At 39.0% G+C, this 17,452-nt stretch overlaps 1 protein-coding gene across 1 annotated transcript in view; it reads left to right on the forward strand.

Annotated features, from left to right (window-relative positions):
- LOC146692911 (adhesion G protein-coupled receptor D2) overlaps positions 1 to 17,452 on the forward strand; it is a 95,259-nt gene that overhangs the window by 6,062 nt on the left and 71,745 nt on the right. Inside the window, exons 2-18 of the mRNA XM_085433516.1 lie at positions 1,225 to 1,449; positions 1,707 to 2,348; positions 6,196 to 6,303; positions 6,514 to 6,587; positions 7,291 to 7,581; positions 8,113 to 8,224; positions 8,331 to 8,477; positions 8,637 to 8,739; positions 8,910 to 9,018; positions 9,258 to 9,313; positions 9,506 to 9,632; positions 11,422 to 11,525; positions 13,306 to 13,408; positions 13,940 to 14,093; positions 14,296 to 14,429; positions 14,622 to 14,737; positions 15,929 to 16,049. Of these exons, the coding sequence (XP_085289642.1) occupies positions 1,225 to 1,449; positions 1,707 to 2,348; positions 6,196 to 6,303; positions 6,514 to 6,587; positions 7,291 to 7,581; positions 8,113 to 8,224; positions 8,331 to 8,477; positions 8,637 to 8,739; positions 8,910 to 9,018; positions 9,258 to 9,313; positions 9,506 to 9,632; positions 11,422 to 11,525; positions 13,306 to 13,408; positions 13,940 to 14,093; positions 14,296 to 14,429; positions 14,622 to 14,737; positions 15,929 to 16,049 (2,726 nt within the window). The remainder of the gene's footprint in view (positions 1 to 1,224; positions 1,450 to 1,706; positions 2,349 to 6,195; positions 6,304 to 6,513; positions 6,588 to 7,290; positions 7,582 to 8,112; positions 8,225 to 8,330; positions 8,478 to 8,636; positions 8,740 to 8,909; positions 9,019 to 9,257; positions 9,314 to 9,505; positions 9,633 to 11,421; positions 11,526 to 13,305; positions 13,409 to 13,939; positions 14,094 to 14,295; positions 14,430 to 14,621; positions 14,738 to 15,928; positions 16,050 to 17,452) is intronic.

Here is a 17,452-nt window from a genome sequence, read left to right on the forward strand (position 1 = left end):
GATATTATGGAGGACCACGAGTGCCATAATTATTTAACCAAACAAGTAGTTAAATTAAAAAAAGTAAATATAATTAAATAGTTGAAAGATAAATGCATCATTAATTATGGCGAATAATCAAATGGGACAATCATTAATTGATTAAAATTCAAAGTAAGTAAAATATGCATCAAACATTTTAAATGAAGTGAATTACTACTTAATCATTATTAATGTACTGAATTTATTAATTACTTCAAACTTTAATTAATTCCCGGCCCAATTAATTATTTAATGATGTATAGTTTAATTCATTTTGGCACTTGCTGCACTCCTTAGTGAACAGGTGCCCAGTTATCTTTATTATTTTATACCTTTAAAAATTAGCTACATAAACACCTGTGCTTGTCTTACAGGTTTGCTTTCACAGCTATAAAGCAGGTGAGGCTCTCTCTCTCTCTCTCTCTCTCTCTCTCTTCACCCATGATGTAACTAAACTAGGAACTGCAGTCATTTATGATACATATGATTAAAATGTGTGTTTGTGTGTGTGTGTGTTTGTGTGTGGGGGGTTATTTTGTTTTGTTTCACCCCAATGATGAATGATCATGAATCAACTGCTTTGTTTGTCTGAAACTGCTTGCCAGTTAATTTTGAGCCTCTGATAATGTGCAACTGCAAAACCACTTGAATTAAAGGTCTCCATTTGCACTTCAGTCCTAGGTACTATAGTTTTTTTGTGTTTTTGTTTTCGGGAAAACGAACAACTAAAATAACTAAACTAAATATAAAATAAATATAAGAATAACAAGCCAGAGTGAGATGCAGGACAGTAGTAGAGGTGGGTTTTTTGTTTGTATGTTTATACTATTTTCTGGCTGATGGTTAGTTGTAAATAGCATAAAAACCAAAGTTGAGAACTGGCAGGTGCTTTAAACCCTAACCCTCCTCTGCATGAACCGAGAGGTTTGGAAAATGGACTCGTTCAAATGTTGAATGAAAAATTTCATTAGATGTCATTTGTATGATAAACAAGCATGTCTGGCCTGTTCTCACAAATATAATTGGTCGTGTTGGCACTGCTGATATTGTAACCATAATAATAATAACAACAAAGCCCTGGTCAGGATATGGGCAGGATTAAAACTTCACTTGAATCTCAGTCAGTTTTAGTCTGTATTTTACCACTTCAGTTTGGCCACACCTCCTTACCTGTCTTCTCACGTTTCTTCTTTTTTTGAGCAGCCTTTCTCCTGGAAACCATCACCCAGGTTTGTGATGTATCCTACTATGCCTATGTTCCTGACAGCCTGCAGTGGAACAGGGCTGGAGAAATGTGTAAGCAGCGCACTGGGGCGTTAGCTACTGTCTCCAACGCAGAAGAAAACCGGGAGCTTACCAAATTTTTAAAATCCTTGAACATCTCTCAGTCTGTGTGGATTGCCAAGAAAGTCATAACACGCATCACAAGTAGGTTTAGTAGGTTTTTTAAAACTTTGCATTGACATTAGTGCTGGTCCTTTTATAAATTGTTTTCTTTTTGCTTTTCTTGTCCAGACAAATTCCTGCTTACTTAATCATTTAAATGTTTTCCAGCTGTTTACAGTAAAAATAGGATTGCAAAGTGATTTTTTATAATTAGCTCCTATCTTTTCCAATATTTGTGACAGCATTTTTTCTTAATAGTCTTTTTTTTCCCTCTCTCTCTCTCTGTGGTGACACCAAAGCGTCCTCCAAGACCCTCATTCTAAATTTCACTGGGCGCTCGAACAGGACGCATGCCCGTCTTCGGTACAGCTTCCCCTCCATGGGATCATTGACTGTTTGCACCCTTCTGCGCTTCAATCCGCACTGCTCTGGCCATTCCACAGTCTTTTCATATTCCATTCCGTCATATATTAATGAGTTCCAGCTCCGTGCAAACCTGAACCAGGGCAAGCCTGTGCAGCTGGCTCTGCTCGTCCATGGCATTCACGGGCCTTACCATGACGCCTTCAACTATGATGACTCCTGGCACTCTGTCTGCGTTTCTTGGAGCCAGAATGGTGGACGCTGGGCAATATATGCTCATGGTCACGTTGTGTATGCGGCTGAAGGCCTAAACAGTATGGACAGCATTGGAAATGGTGGCTTTTTCATTATCGGGCAGGAGCAGGACACCTTTGGGGGGTCATTTAAGAGTGACGAATCATTCTCGGGGAGCATAACAGAACTCCACATTTGGAATCGGGTACTGAACAGCAGCGAAATTTCCAGCATGGAAAAGAAGTGCTCACCCGTTTCCTCTGGGCTGGTGTTCAAGTGGAGCGAAGCAGCAATGGAAATAGAGACCTCCCTTACAAAGCAGTGGAGTGACAGCCCATGTCAAGGTACATTAATCAGGATGCAATCAGACGACATGGTCAAAAGCTGAAGGGTTTTTAAAGGCTATGTATTATTATAGCAAATTTATTCACCAACTAGAGGAAAGTATGGAGTTTTGTGTTATTTAGACTATAAAAGACAAAAGAGACTCAATCTATCCACAAGCTCCAGCGGTAGAATTACTTATACTTGGTGTTTGCAATTTAAGTAGGTTGGCACTGGGCCTGGGTGGAGCTGCTGTACAGAAAAACGATTACAGAGAGTCCATTTGAAAGTCATTTTTGACTGCAATCATTTCAGTAACATCAGCCATAACAAAAGATCTAAGCTGGCCTGTTGTAGTTAACTCCACCTATATTACTGATATAACCCTCAGTCTCTGTCCCATCATCTTCTACACCCACATTATTAACCAGTCATAATATGATCACATCTAAAAAGTCTAAAAATGCTTTGACTTCTAGAACCAAAAGTGATGTCATGAAATAGTGAAACTGTTTAACTGCACAGAAGCAGTTTAATCATAAATGACATCTCTTAGTATTAAAAAAAAAATGTAACTAAAACTGTTAAATGTCATTCATTTTATTTTTATTGGCTCTTTTACAAAATCAGATCATTTACAGATTTAAAAAAACAACAACTAGATGTGTAAATATCCTATGATCACATGTTATGTCGTGTTTGCTATAGTGGCAACCAATGACCATTTATTATTCAAGTTTTAAACATTAGTAAACAAACACAGGCACACTCTCAGCATCTGTCTCCCTCCCTCCCTTCCTTCCTCCCTAAAATGAATAAGGGAGCTAGTGACCAAGTTGTAATTGGCAGCTGGTGGGGCTGCTGATGTTTCTGGTAAATGCTTTTTGACTCATATCACCCCGAGTCCCACCCTTCAAAACAGACGTCTCCCCTTCTGACATCATGGTCTCTAATGAGCAGTGAAATTCCAAAAATCTCCCTTTCCCTGCTGGAGCCGAGCGTGTAGAAAGGCAGCGTGTTGGAATTCAGTCACTTATTTTCTCTCACACAATCAGAATTTAATTGCAGGTCTTTTAAAGACTATCTCTGTGTGTTTGTGTGTATTTAATGCGACCAATGTAATGTTTGTAGGGTGGCTGTTGCCTTCCTTCAGTTACTGGACTTGAAAGATCTTGGCACTGCCTGCTACTCTGTCAGGCGGGTTCATTTTTCCCTCTCTCTCTCTTCCTCATCAAACCATCTCAGACATACACAATCCAGCATCAACATTAAAAACTCCTGCCAAATACTGGCTAGATCACCATTTGTACATCCAGAGCAATTATGGCTTGGCGTGGAGTTCACAAGGCCCCGAAAAGCATTGTGTGTTATCTGGGACAGAGGCGTTAGTGGCTGATCCAGTCCTGTGAGCTGGAAAGCGGAGCCTTCAAGAGTTTACACATGTTTTTCCAGCGCATACCACATATGTTCAGTCATATTGAAACCTGGAGAATATATGGGTCAAGCCAGCACCTTATAAACTCTTGCTTCTAATGTTGTGGCAACAAGGTATAACATGGAAAAGTCCTCTATGGATACAAATTATTATTATTAGAAATAATATCAGCTTTACACTTAGAAGTTAAACATCATTTTATACTAAATAACATCATCTAGCAGTTTATAACCATGACTGTGCTTTAGCATATATAAAAGCAATAACTTTGATCTACAGCTCCACTCCTGCTCAGTTTGAATCGAATGCCAGCACATGCCAAGACCAGTTTCATTCAGCTTAGCGCTCAGACTTTTCTTTTACTGGAGAGCTATGTTGAATGCGGTTTGGTATTGTATTGCTGCAACAAACAGGTCGTCCTGGGTGTGATCAATTCACTAAAAAGTCCAAATACATTAGAGCAGCGGTCCCCAACCCCCGGGCCTCGGACTGGTACCGGTCCGTGAGTCGTTTGGTACCGGGCCGCGAGAGTTGAGGCTCAGGTGTGAAATGTATGGTTTTCAGGGTTTTTATCGGTGTTCAGCGTTATTTTGTTATCGTTTTTATCCTTAACTCTGTTTTCCTGGGTCTTTTCACGTGTGTTATGAATAATTCTTCTTTTTTTTCAGTACCGGTACTAGTTTTATTTTGTTGTATTTTTCCACGACACCTTAAAGGCCGGTCCGTGAAAATATTGTCGGGCATAAACCGTGGCGCAAAAAAGGTTGGGGACCGCTGCATTAGAGAATATCGGTGGTCACAGTTACTTTTAATATTAAATCGCAGCAAAAAGATGCTTTTGAGCCGTGATATTCCTTAGTGTACCATAAGTCATCAGTATGGCTGCCTGTGGTGCTCCAAAACCTCTATTCGTCTTTCATTGTCAATGGGGCTTTTAGTAATCCCCCAAACATCACAGTTGTTGGCTTTTGAGTTGTATATTAAGTATTAATTGTATACTCTTATCTTTAGCTAGAACAGGACAGTGTCCCACTTGACCCCAGTCTATTTTAAAGGAGCTCAGCCCCAGGAAAGACATGTTTGTTTCGATAGTATAGAGCTACAACATAACATGCTGGACTATCCTCATGTATTAACCAGAAATTTTAAAATGCACCCTCCGAATTTGATGGCCTACATAATGTTCCCGTTATGTCGACCCCTCAGCCACCCCAGCATCCACCTGTAGGCTCCTGGGGATGGTTAACTTTTAGTCCCTAGTTTCTACTATGTGTGCCTGTAAGATCATGGATCAAATCATGTTAAGCCTAATCATTTGTAAGATGTCCTTTAGTAAAGCGCTATACAAATACAGACCATTTACCATTTTACCATTTAATTATTAAAATTTCTTTTTAAATTAGTTTAGTTTAGTACACAACTTCCCTAGCCGTTTGCTTCCCCTGTCTTAGTTTTTTTTCTTCTGATCCTGGCATCAAATTCATAACAATCATAAATTCTTCCTCAGAAAAACTACATTTGATTAATGTATTTTCTGCTATTTTTAATCAAATATAGGCTTCAAAAGATTTGCTGATCATTGCATTCTGCTTTTATGTACATTTATTTACATTCAATAAAACAGATTTAGTATGATGTGTTGCAGACCAAAATAAAAGCTTACGATATGTGTCCAGATTCTGCTAGCAGTGAATAAAAACTAAGATATACATAAACATATATATATATTCATACAGTGTTTTAGTATACAAGTAAAATATTTTAATATGAATAAAGCAAAACAGATTTTAAAATGCTACAATGGAAAAATAGATGCCTAGAGTGATAAAATAGAATAGAATAGAATTCAACTTTATTGTCATTGCACATGTCACAAGTACAAGGCACCGAAATGCAGTTTGCATCCATAAGTGCTTTAGCCATAATAGATATATTACCAAATATATATTGGCAATAATATAGATATATGGATATATTATAGAAATAGGTTTGTTAGGTATGAGGGTACAAAATATGGGTCTATTATGGGTATGCATGTTGAGTAAAATATCCAGAAGCATTTGCTAACTACAAATGAGTAATTTGAAACCATGTTTAATTTACTATTAGTGCAATATTTATACTTAGCCAAGTTAACAAACTTACTCCATTTCTAACGGGGAGAGCAGGTCAGGTTATGCCTATCTGGGTCAATTTGAATTCACCCAGTTACACCTTATTATATTGTATTTGTAGACTTGTTGATTAGTTTAAGCACTGCTGTGTATTGTTAGTTTCCTGTATGAAATGTCTCACATTTGCAACATTTCTCTATTTTGTATTATCCAAACTACTGTCTATCAGCATAATATCAATATTGATATTTCCCTACGCGATTTTCAACAGCTTAATAATATGTATAAGCCTCACTATTCCCTTCACCATGTTTGCAGAGAGCCAGAGAACCGATGAAGAGTGCGGCATTTTTGACCCCGTCACGGAGCATTCCCGCCTAGCCAAATGCAACTCCTCCAGAGGAGCTGTCTGTCAGTGTAGGCGAGGTACAGATAATAATTATTGTGCATCAACAAATGTGATTGAATTATGCAATTCAGTTTTCTTGCTTTTAAATTATTTTTAAATAGGTTTTTAGGGTGCTGTGTGTGCTTTTGTGTGCTAATGGATTGCAGTATATTATATTATATTATATTATATTATATTATATTATATTATATTATATTATATTATATTATATTTGTCCGTCTCTGCAGAGAAGCTGGGTGTTTTCAGTTTACCAAAGGCACCATTCTTCAGGAGGCTGAACAAGGATCTCATCAATAAACCTGTGAGTCAGCCTGTTGAGCTTTGAGGTGGTTATTAGGTAGTGCAGTGGTGGTACAGTCTGATAAACTACCAAGTATTCATGTTAGTGAGCAGATCACCAAGTTAACACGTGCTAAAAAACCCCCCAAAAAGAATATTCTTTGATTATTTACGTTTCATTTCACTCGCTGGGCCCACGTCCTCATTTTGGGGTTGACAGTGTTTTAGTAGGTAAAGGTGAATGGCTTGGACATGAATTGAGCTGCGGTTTGGGGAAGGCCTCAAAGGGGACTGGCTCCCAGGCCTGGCAGATCCCCATGTACTAAATAGAAGTGAAGAAGTTAAAGAATTGAAAAGGAGAGGGAGGGTGGGGCACATAAACGAGAATGACAACTTGTAGAACTGGGGGAACATATATAGATAAGAACCAGAAGGAGCGTGTCTGGAGGCGTGGTCCCACTCCTGAAATTACGATACTTTATCTCCAATTAAGCTGTTTTGTGGAAGATGTATCCAAGTAAAAAATTGACACACTTAAGAAACTCTTGGAACTATCTGATCCAATTTTAGGAGAGTCATCATCTCAACTTTGCACATTTGTTAGGATCAAAATCCCAGAGAATCACCTAAGAATGCTTAGTGAATAGAAGTGATTGAAGTATAAAAGGACCAGTGAATCAGCAGTTAAGTTAATGTTATAACTTTGTTCTATTCTGTTTATTCAGGTAACAGGAGCGGTGGGTGCTAACAGCTCCTGGGACAAATTGACCTTGCTGCAGCAGCTGACCCAAGCTGTCCTACATAAAATAGAGGCAAGTGGCCCACTCCTCCTGACCGCCAACGATGTTTTCTACCTCTCTCAGATGATGGACGTAACTCCACCAGCTAGATTTCACTCTGCCGGAGATAATGCCACAGAGGTCATGGTGTCCATTGCCACCAACTATCTAAATATTGCGAGTCTGATCCTGGAGCCACGCATGGCTTCACAGTGGATGGGTCTGACGGATGATGGGGTGAGGCGTAATGTTTCTGTGATGATATCTCTGTGAAATCCTCCAATTTTTTTACTTAATTAAAATTGTGTGTTTAATAACATTTTACCTCCTTAAATTATTAAAAGCATTGTAGCAAATTAGTGTACCCTGGGATTTAAGCGCATACGGACTATGAGAACCTTATTTAATCCATCAGAAAAGAATTTAAAGTTGTTTCTTAACTATACATAAGAAACCTGTTTGCATCACTTAACAGTCTGTGTTTCTATCCTTTATTTATAATGCGGATTTAGATTTAATTACTTGCTGGGTACACCCTGGATATGTCACCATCTATATCTATCACAGGGCCAACACACAGAGACAACTATTCATGCTTATGTTGCACAAACAGGCAATTACATAGGACATGCAGGCCCCAGCCAGCTGGTGCATACATAACCCAGGACTCTGTTGCTTTGAGGCGCCCTGCTTACTTACTTAAATATAATCTACTCTCCAAAGATAGCTCTTCACCTCCATTAACCTGTGTTTGATCGATTTGTTCAGGTCAACATTGGCCCATTTACGCTTGTCAAGACCATTGATAAGTTCACTGAAGCTTTTGCAGAGATGCTTTGTACTAAGGGAAGAAGCTTGAGTCTTTCTACCAAGAATATAGGTGAAAGGACACACACACGCGCGCAATGATCGAAACATTTGGTGGCTCTTGGCTTTCTAACTTATGGTTTCTGTTAATATTGTCATTGCATCTGCTTGGCTGTCAGATGTGTACATGAAGTGGCAGAAGCTGTCCCAGGAGAGCTGTAATCAAGTCTACAAGCCATCTGCGTTTGGCTCTCACAAGCCCAGCAGCAGTAGCCACGATGAGTTGCTCATTCCTGAGACCGAGCTCCAGAGGATACACACGCTAGGTAGTAAACACACACACACACGGAAATGCACTTGTTCTAGAGGCTAACCGTAACCGTTAGTTTACACTACAAATGCTATAGACACATATTACATTGTTAGATGCTCACCTAGATGAACCACTGACCCACACAGTGTTTTTGTCCACTATCTCTAAACAGGATATGAGGAGGTGATATTTATTCATACCTATTACAACCAGTTCAGTGACATTGTATCAGGAACAAAGGAGTCTGCACTGAGTGACCAAGAGAAAGTGAAAAGGTTTCCTGTTGTTTGTTTCTCTGTTTTTAATGAACTGTAATTTCTTATCTTATCTTTGTGGTCTGGATTCAGCCACTTTTACTCTAAAGCATGGGGATTAATCTGATGGTTGTAGTTTGAATTGATTATGTAAGATGTATCTCAGTGATAACCATTGCCTGTTTTCCCAGAACTCTCCCAGGAGATCTAGCATCGGCTATCATATCAGCCACGGTCCGCCATGCCTCGAACCCCGAAACCATACCTGTTGCTGTCAAGTACACCCTTTCATCATCACAGGTGGCGCAGCCTATTGTGCAGAGGATGTCACACAGCATGATATTAGCAGCTATGCAATTTTCGTTTATTAAAAATAAGTTACAGCATTTTATTTTACAGTAATTTTCATCACTTAGCAAGCAGCACATGGAATAGAAAGAAATAGTCATTTAGAATAAGCCAAAGTTTGATGACCAACCACAGATAAATTAAAACGAGGATAAAGATTAAAACAAGTGCAAACATTATTCTGTTTCTAGGTGGAGTATTCAAAGAGAGTTATTCCTGTTTGTGCCTTCTGGAATTTCAGCCTGACGTAAGTTTGACCAACAGCACAGTCACATGACTATGCCTGAAAATTTTATTATTTCAATTAATTCGATAAATGATGTAGGAAGTAGCCTATTGTTTGATGTTTTATAAGACATGTCACTATCCCTGCAGGATGTCTCAGTCCTAAATATGAGTGTGATTCTTTACCAGTGAGTGTGTTTGTGCTTGTGTATAGGCACACCAATACCAGTAGCTGGTCCAGTGAAGGCTGCACAGTGATCCTTGATGGCTCTAGTGTCACGTCCTGTTTGTGTAACCATACAACAAACTTTGCAGTGCTGATGAATTACCTCGAATCACAGGTAACTTGAGCTCGATTGTGATGCCCCCATTTAAATCACACACATCAAGTTTTAGGTTTATTTAAGGTAAACTGTGAACAATCTTGTAAAGGTATGAGTTATGTGGTGCATTTTTTTTACAACATGTATATTATGATACATTTCATATTCATGGTAAAAATGGCATCGCATATCCGGAATAATAAAAATAATCAGGGTTTAAAATGAGGTAAGTATAGTCTCAGACGTGTCACATTACACCACATCTTTATTAATTTATCAAATATTAGGCCAAAATGCGAAAGCAGTGTATGATAAACTAAGTGCACTGTTACTTCTTCCATACATATTAAATGGTAAATGGCCTGTATTTATATAGCGCTTTACTAGTCCCTAAGGACCCCAAAGCGCTTTACATATCCAGTCATCCACCCATTCACACACACATTCACACACTGTGATGGTAAGTGGCTGCTAAGCAAATGGAAGTGAATAAATGTTATTGATAAGTGTGCCCACCTCTATAAAAGCAGATGTTTTAGCAGTTGGCTGGTCTGGAGCATTCAGGTCTGCTTTCAAATTCAGATAATGTTCAGAGAAAACCCCAAAGCTACACTTCAGGCCTCAGTTATGATGCTAAAGTTCATGAAAGTACATTTGATGAACATTTCATGCAATTTTGCATTTGCAAAATCACAGTTGTGCAAGCCATGAGACCCAAGTGGAGATGTTTGGCCAGAATGCACAGAACCGCCTTTGGAGAAAACTAAACACAGCATGTCGGCACCAACACCTCATACCAACTGTCAAGTACAGTCGTGGAGAGGTGATGATTTGTGCACCTAGCAGCCGTTGGTAAATGACAAATGTAGCACTTTTCTACTCTACCTGAGCACTCAAAGCATTTTGTACAACTTACCTTATTAGCCCATTTGCACCTATTCATAAAGGAACTTTTTTTCTATGCTTTTTCTAGGTAAGGACTTTCTGTCTATCTCACCTTCATACTCTGATAGATGCAAATGAGAACAACTTGGGCTCAGTAGCTTGCCCAAAATGAGAAAAATGTGAGAAACAATTAAAGTTACTTCAAGTTATTGCAGATCAAGGTGTTTCTACAAGCTGCTGGGCCTTAAGTTGCACTTAGTTTTTCACATACTGCTTCTGCATTTTGCTCTAGTTTGTGTTAAATAAATAGTGACGTGATATAGTAGGTCTTTTATTGTTCATCTAAGACCTGGTAAGGAATACATTTTGAATAAATGTCCTAATACGGTATAGTATTATAGCTGATGGAGAATGTACTTTATTCTTTATTATTGTAGGGTTTTTAACTTTCAATACAAAGCACTTTAAGGTGACTGTTGTTGTGATTTAATGCTATATAAATAAAACCGAATTAAATGTATTTGAATTACTTTTTACCGTGACTGCTTGTCTAAATCAAGATCCAGTTTAATATTCGATCTTGGGGATAGGATTTGCAGTACATGATGTCTGCCAGCAGGTGTCACTCATACTGCGCCTGTTGTGTTGAAGGATGTAGAATGTAGTACAGCTATTCTCTCTGTTTACCTGAAGAACATAAAAGTTTGTAAGTTCATCAAAGAGCAATACCATCGGCAAGATTTTGAGTTTATAAAAATGCAACCATTTATGTATAGCGATGACGTAAGAAATCACTTTCTTTCAGATCAAATGAGGGATTTTTCAGATATTGGACGGCTTCTCGTCAACCTCTAGGACTCTCTGACAACATTCTCCCCTCTTTTGTCTTTCTCCCACAACTTGCCTTTCCTTTCTGTCCCAGTGGAGTCCAGAGGAAGAGCTTATTTTGACCAAGCTGACATTCATTGGCTGTGGCGCATCTCTGTGTGCTCTGGTGGTGACCTTGATGCTGTTCACTGTGCTGGAGTAAGTAACTGATTTTTCCTGACCTGCTTGCCTATGATGCGAAAATAGCTGCCTGTTTTCTGTCTGCCTGAGCCACGAGACGCAAAGCAGCCTCACCTTTTTCTGTGCTGCTAAACACAGCAGTCACTTTTTACACCTGGTGTCAAGCAGATGCAGTGGTTCTGCTATACATATTTTATGTTGTATACTGTATTGTGTTGCTCAAGTACCTACATACTTTTGAAAACAGGTTCATCATTATTTCCAAAGTCAAAATAGCAAAAAACTCTCTTTATAATAGTGGTCTTGAAAATGCTAAAAGCTTATAATTTGGACTCATTATATGGAATTTATGTAGCACAAATATCATTTAGGCATTTTTTTGTGTATTTTTTACACCTTTTTGGGCATTGCCATGTTATAAGAAAGACACGCTGAGATAACTGATCAGTAGTATCGTTGCTGCTCTGTTCCTAAAGCTATGATAGTATTGACTTGTGCTAATCCAGTAATTACTGTTGTCTACATGTGAGTCCACCCTGAAGGTTTATGGTGGCATTCTCTAGCTGTTAATTAACATTACGGTCATTGAGGGATCGCGATCAGCTGGAGAGGAGCTGCCTCGGCAATTTACGACTGCCCTAAAAACAGAGAGCGCAGGCTCGCGTTTCACGCGCGCTGATGTATGATGTACATGTGTTTGTGCGCTTAAATTCACTCGCAACCAGAGACAAAGCTGAGGCTCACAAAGCCGAGGACGCTTGTATTCATGCGGCGGGATTACAGTGGTCTCAAGCAGTGATGCAGACATGAAATGAGCCTGATGGGCAGATAATGAGAGGCTCTCTAGTTAATTTACCTCTCAGCCAGTTTCAGCTGTCTCTTGTTTTTCTGTTTTCTGTTTGATATTTCAGTCTGAGATGGAAATATTCAATGTATTGATTAATTAATACGAGTAGTTGTTTTGATCTTTTTGGGTGTTTGAGGAAACAGTGACATATATGGTTTCCTTATTGTGGTGCCATTGACATTTTCAGTTAGTTATGCGAACAGGTGGGGGGGGGGGGGGGGGGTAGAAGGCACAAAGCACGTTGTCAGTATTTTACGTCACATCTCAGAACCAAGTCAATCTGTGAATTAGTGAGATTCTGCACAATTCTTAGTTCTGCTCCTTTATTCTGTATGAAAAGCTTTTCTTTTATCTAATCCCTGCAGCCGCCTGAAGGCAGCATTCCAGTTAACTGTTGATCAATCTGCTGCTATTTTTGAGAAGTGTAGCACCGGAGCATAGTGATATTATGTACCAGCTTCCCTTCTTGTTTACCTTAATATAATCATGTAAAACACGCAAGTGCAAGACCACTACACATACCATAGTGTCTGTTACAGCTATCTGTCTCTTATGACCAGATATTTGGCTCATTTATGACTGGTGGCTCCTCTGTCTTACATTTCGATTGATGTTATTGGTGACATGTGTTAAACAGCAATGTTGCAAAACCAGAGAAATAGGGTAACAGTTTTGTGTAGTGTCAACGTGGGATAGCTTCCAATTTTGTTGTACTATTGTACTAGGTATGACTGCACAATGACAATAAAATTTATCTTATCTTATCTTATCTTATCTTATCTTATCTTATCTTATCTTATCTTATCTTATCTTATCTTATCTTATCTTATCTTATCTTATCTTAGCAGTATAACTGAGATAGCATTTGATTGGTGCAATGCTGTGTAAGCAGGCTCCATAGCATATATCTTCCTTTGGATGAGGTTTTGTTATCCCCCTCTGTATCCACAGTATCCCCAAATCCGACAGGACGTCCATTCACAAGAACCTGTTCGTTGCCCTTATCTGTGCCCAGGTGATTCTGCTGTGCAGCGGCTCAGCCATTCACAACAAGGTAAATGTTATGTTGATTTTTAAAAGTAGGTTTGCAGATTTCATAACCTTTATAGAGGGTATCATTAAATATTGTTAGAGTTACACCTATTTGCAGTATTTTTACAGTGAAACAAGCAAGTGATTTAAATCTAGATTTAAGAAAATACAGAGCATTTATAACACCTACATATGAATTGTGCAGTATTTAGCTGAAGCTTAGAAATATTTGAAATGACTGTCTAAATGAAAAAACATGTCTTTAGTTGGTTTTTAATTCCTATTGCAAATAAATCATAATCATTCATTTACACAAACTAACATTTGCTGAATAGAGGCTACAAAAGCATGCATACAGTTATCTTGTGATCGTGGGATTGATAATGATGTCAATGGGATATTTCGTCTTAAACATACAGTTTAAACATTTTTCATTTGTGTGTGTAGTTAAGGCTTGTAGCCATTCTTGACTTTTATTACTTAGTATCACTAATGCAACTTTCATCTCATAATGACAAATCTTATGTTTATGCCTGTGCTTGTGTGTTGTAAGGTGGCTTGTACGCTCGTGGCGGCGCTGCTCCATCTCTTCTTCATGGCGGCATTTAGCTGGATGCTGGTGGAGGGTCTGCTGCTCTGGAGCAAGGTGGTTGCAGTCAACCTAAGCGAGGAGCAACATATGAAATATTACTATCTCATCGGCTGGGGTACAGTTACATGACCAAACCAAATTGTTCCTTATCGTTACACATGCAGACGGGCTGCCAGGTTTTTCTTGTGGAAGTAGTTGATTTGTCACACTGTGTAATGTGCAGTGCTCTAACTGACTCTCTATATGTGCGATTCAACAAAACATCAGTGCTTTTACCTCCTCTGTGTGTATTTTTTAAAACCTCTCAATCTAACCAGGTCTGCCTGTGCTGATAGTCACCATCACACTAGCGTCAGCCCCGAGCAAGTACTCGGCTGATGACTACTGCTGGCTCAGTCTGCAGAATGGCATTATCTGGGGTTTTGCTGGGCCTGTCATCTTCATCATCATGGTCAGCAAATTGAATTATAATTAGCTGAACTGATGTTGTTAAAATAGAGCATAACAGGGATGATAGTTTTGGACTATAAAACCTAATGTTACTACCTCTCCTTAGATATTTGTATTTACTTTCTTTTATGACGGTCTCTGTGGAATCTTTGCTTCTTCCTCATTTCTGTACTCTCCTGATTTTATTTTGAAGGTGAACATATTGGTATTAACCAGGGTTGTGGTCATCACAATCTCCACAGCCAAGAGAAGGTCCATCATGTTGGCCATGGGAGCCAGTCCGGTGGAGCGAACGTATGAGCAGATCAGGTACCAACCACAAGGAGGCACCATTTGTCCTCTTTTTAATGTGTATTGGCCTCGGCCAGAGGCCTTGAAACGGACAAGCTGTAGTCATTAAGTGATTTTGTACTGCATTTTGTCATTTTAAATCAGTGGCTTTTGTTTATCAGGCGAGAGAGAGGAATACTTTTGAGTGGATTTTATTAGTGATAGCCATATAAAGGACTTAACTGATTGCAATGTTATACTCTCAGTGTTTAATATCGTTTAAGTCCTGCCAAATTGTATATATTGTCTTGCAACAGTATATTTAACTTCTGCTTATGTCATAGAAATAATTCAAACTATGGTGTTGTTTGGAATTGAAAGATTATGTTACTAACTGACAAATTTATATTCTTTCAATTTAAAAGAAAAATATATAAATACATATGATATGTTTGTTAACTTATTTTAGTTTGGATTAATTTAGTGTTAATTTGAAATGTAGCATGCGTGCAAATCACTAACTCAAGTCCCGGAGTTTTGTACAGTTAACGTTTCTTGTTCCATACCATCTACCATTGCTAAACCTGCCTTGGTACACTGACGTCTCCGTTGCTGTTGCACTGTGATGTCAGTACAAAAGCACCATCCCAGGCTGCGTCCCTGCTGTCTTTTCACTTCAGTGGGATTGGAGTAAAATCCTGCAAGCTTCTATGTAATCCTAGCAGATGAAATCATGATTGTGGGCGTGTTTGAACCTACCTTAGTCCACTGGGGCTCACAGTAGGTGCTTTATGAAGGTTTTCAAAACAGGCCTTGAACTATTTGCCTGGGTGGCAGCCATCTCGGAAACTCAAACACATTCCTCCGCTGAATAAACTAGGGCCCGTCGCATGCCATGTCACACACACGAGAACACACAGACAGCTGTTGCGGTTTGGCGGTCACCTAAGCGGAACGCTAATTCCACTCTAAACAGAATTAAGGTGGATTTAAGGTGGGAAGTTTTCACCCCGTGAGCCTTCCAGCTGTATAGGCTTGTATATGGAACAACTGGCTCACCGGAGCTTCTCAGTTTTGACAAAAAAAAATAAAAAGTTGGGAAAGTTGGAAATTGAATAGATGATCAGAAGGAGAACCTGAAGGAAATAATTAAATACATTTTACGTGGTTTGCTCAGCTCAATCAGCTACTTTAGAGTGGTGTGATTGGTTGTTGTGTTTGTGGGTACAGGGCTGCAGTGAAAGCAGTGTTGGTGTTGCTGCCCATCCTTGGACTGACGTGGCTGTGCGGTGTTTTGGTTCCTCTATCCATTGTAATGGCCTACGTCTTCATCCTCCTAAACTCCCTACAGGTACACACACACACACTCAGCTCACAGATGTTGTGTTCAGTGTGTGAAAGTCTCGAAACCTAAACAATATTCGGGAAAATAATATCAGTCGTGACTGCAATACGTTTACGCATGCAAAAGCTCGCCTGGCGATCTGTATTGATTATAGCGTATAGAAATAATACGCTTGTTATTTACACTATAATTACAATGAAACGTCTTTTGAAATAAACAAATCCAAGCATGCATAATTCTCTCAGTTGTAATATCTCCAATGAGAGAAGTACCTTCATATCGCACGTATTTTTGAAAATCTTGTCATAAAGAAAAAAAATGGAATAAGGCTGTGGCGAAAACTTTTGAACAACTTGAAAAAAAGTTCAGACTTTTAACAGCTTTTTTTCATCAGTGAGAAACAGAAAGGTTTTCCATTATACATTGTAATTCTGCCCTTCTCGCATGGTGAGGGTACACAGACTGTCAAGGTTTTTATTTGTCAGTGACAAGGCTGAGGCAGAAAGGGGGAAAAAAGAGCTCCGGTCTGGCTTGTGTTAAGGAGGTGCTTCATTTTAACAAGGAAAGTGGGTTTGTATTGTTTGTTTGATTATTTGTGTTTTATGTATTCAGAGGTCAGCATTACTCTTGTTTTTTTGTGCCTTATCAACGTTGGTTTTTAGGCTTTTAGTGCTGAAAGTTAGCAGTTTGACTGCCACAAACTTTGAACAAAGATATATATATATATATTTTTTTATTGGCACTGTTTAAAATAATACAACAAAATTCATGAGGTGTGTCTGTGGCCATTACGGCTCCATTTTAAAATGGTCACAATATGAAACAAACAAAAAAAAGAGTTATCTGAAGCCTTACTTTCCTCAGCAGTGATTGCGGGGAAGCCTCGGATATGAAATCATGTAATTCTCTCACTGCAGCGGGCGGCCCCGGGTCAGCCAGCCTCGGCAGCGTCTCCAGATCTGCTGCTGCGATTTGTAGTTGTCTTTTAATCAGCTGTATCTTTAATTGAGTTGTATATTTAAAGGGAAAATCAATAGAGGTTTCAGCTGCGGTCTGATCATTACGTCCGGCTCCTTGGTTACCATAAATAGTTTCTGTTTCTCCCTCATATCTCATTATATTTTTTTCTGTGTCGACAGTAATTAATGAAGAAGGTTTTCTTTCTGGGCTCTTATTATACAAATGCACTGCTTTGCATGCTAATGCATAACATGGATTTCTATTCTTTTCCATGCAGCGGCGTGTCTGCCGCTGTCCAGCCTCTGTTATTCTCTTGGATCTCTGGTTTTCTTTCCAGCAATGTATTGTGGGTATATTGCAAAATGGCAAAGTTTGGGATCAAAAGGTAAAATAAGCAGCCTCAGAGACGGCTCGCCTCAGGCTCTAGGTTTAAATAAAGAAATGAAATA

This window comes from Copadichromis virginalis, linkage group LG15, assembly GCF_057382275.1.
Source record: "Copadichromis virginalis isolate Kocher_CV1m ecotype Utaka linkage group LG15, C_Virginalis_male_GT1.1, whole genome shotgun sequence".
NCBI lineage: Eukaryota > Metazoa > Chordata > Actinopteri > Cichliformes > Cichlidae > Copadichromis > Copadichromis virginalis.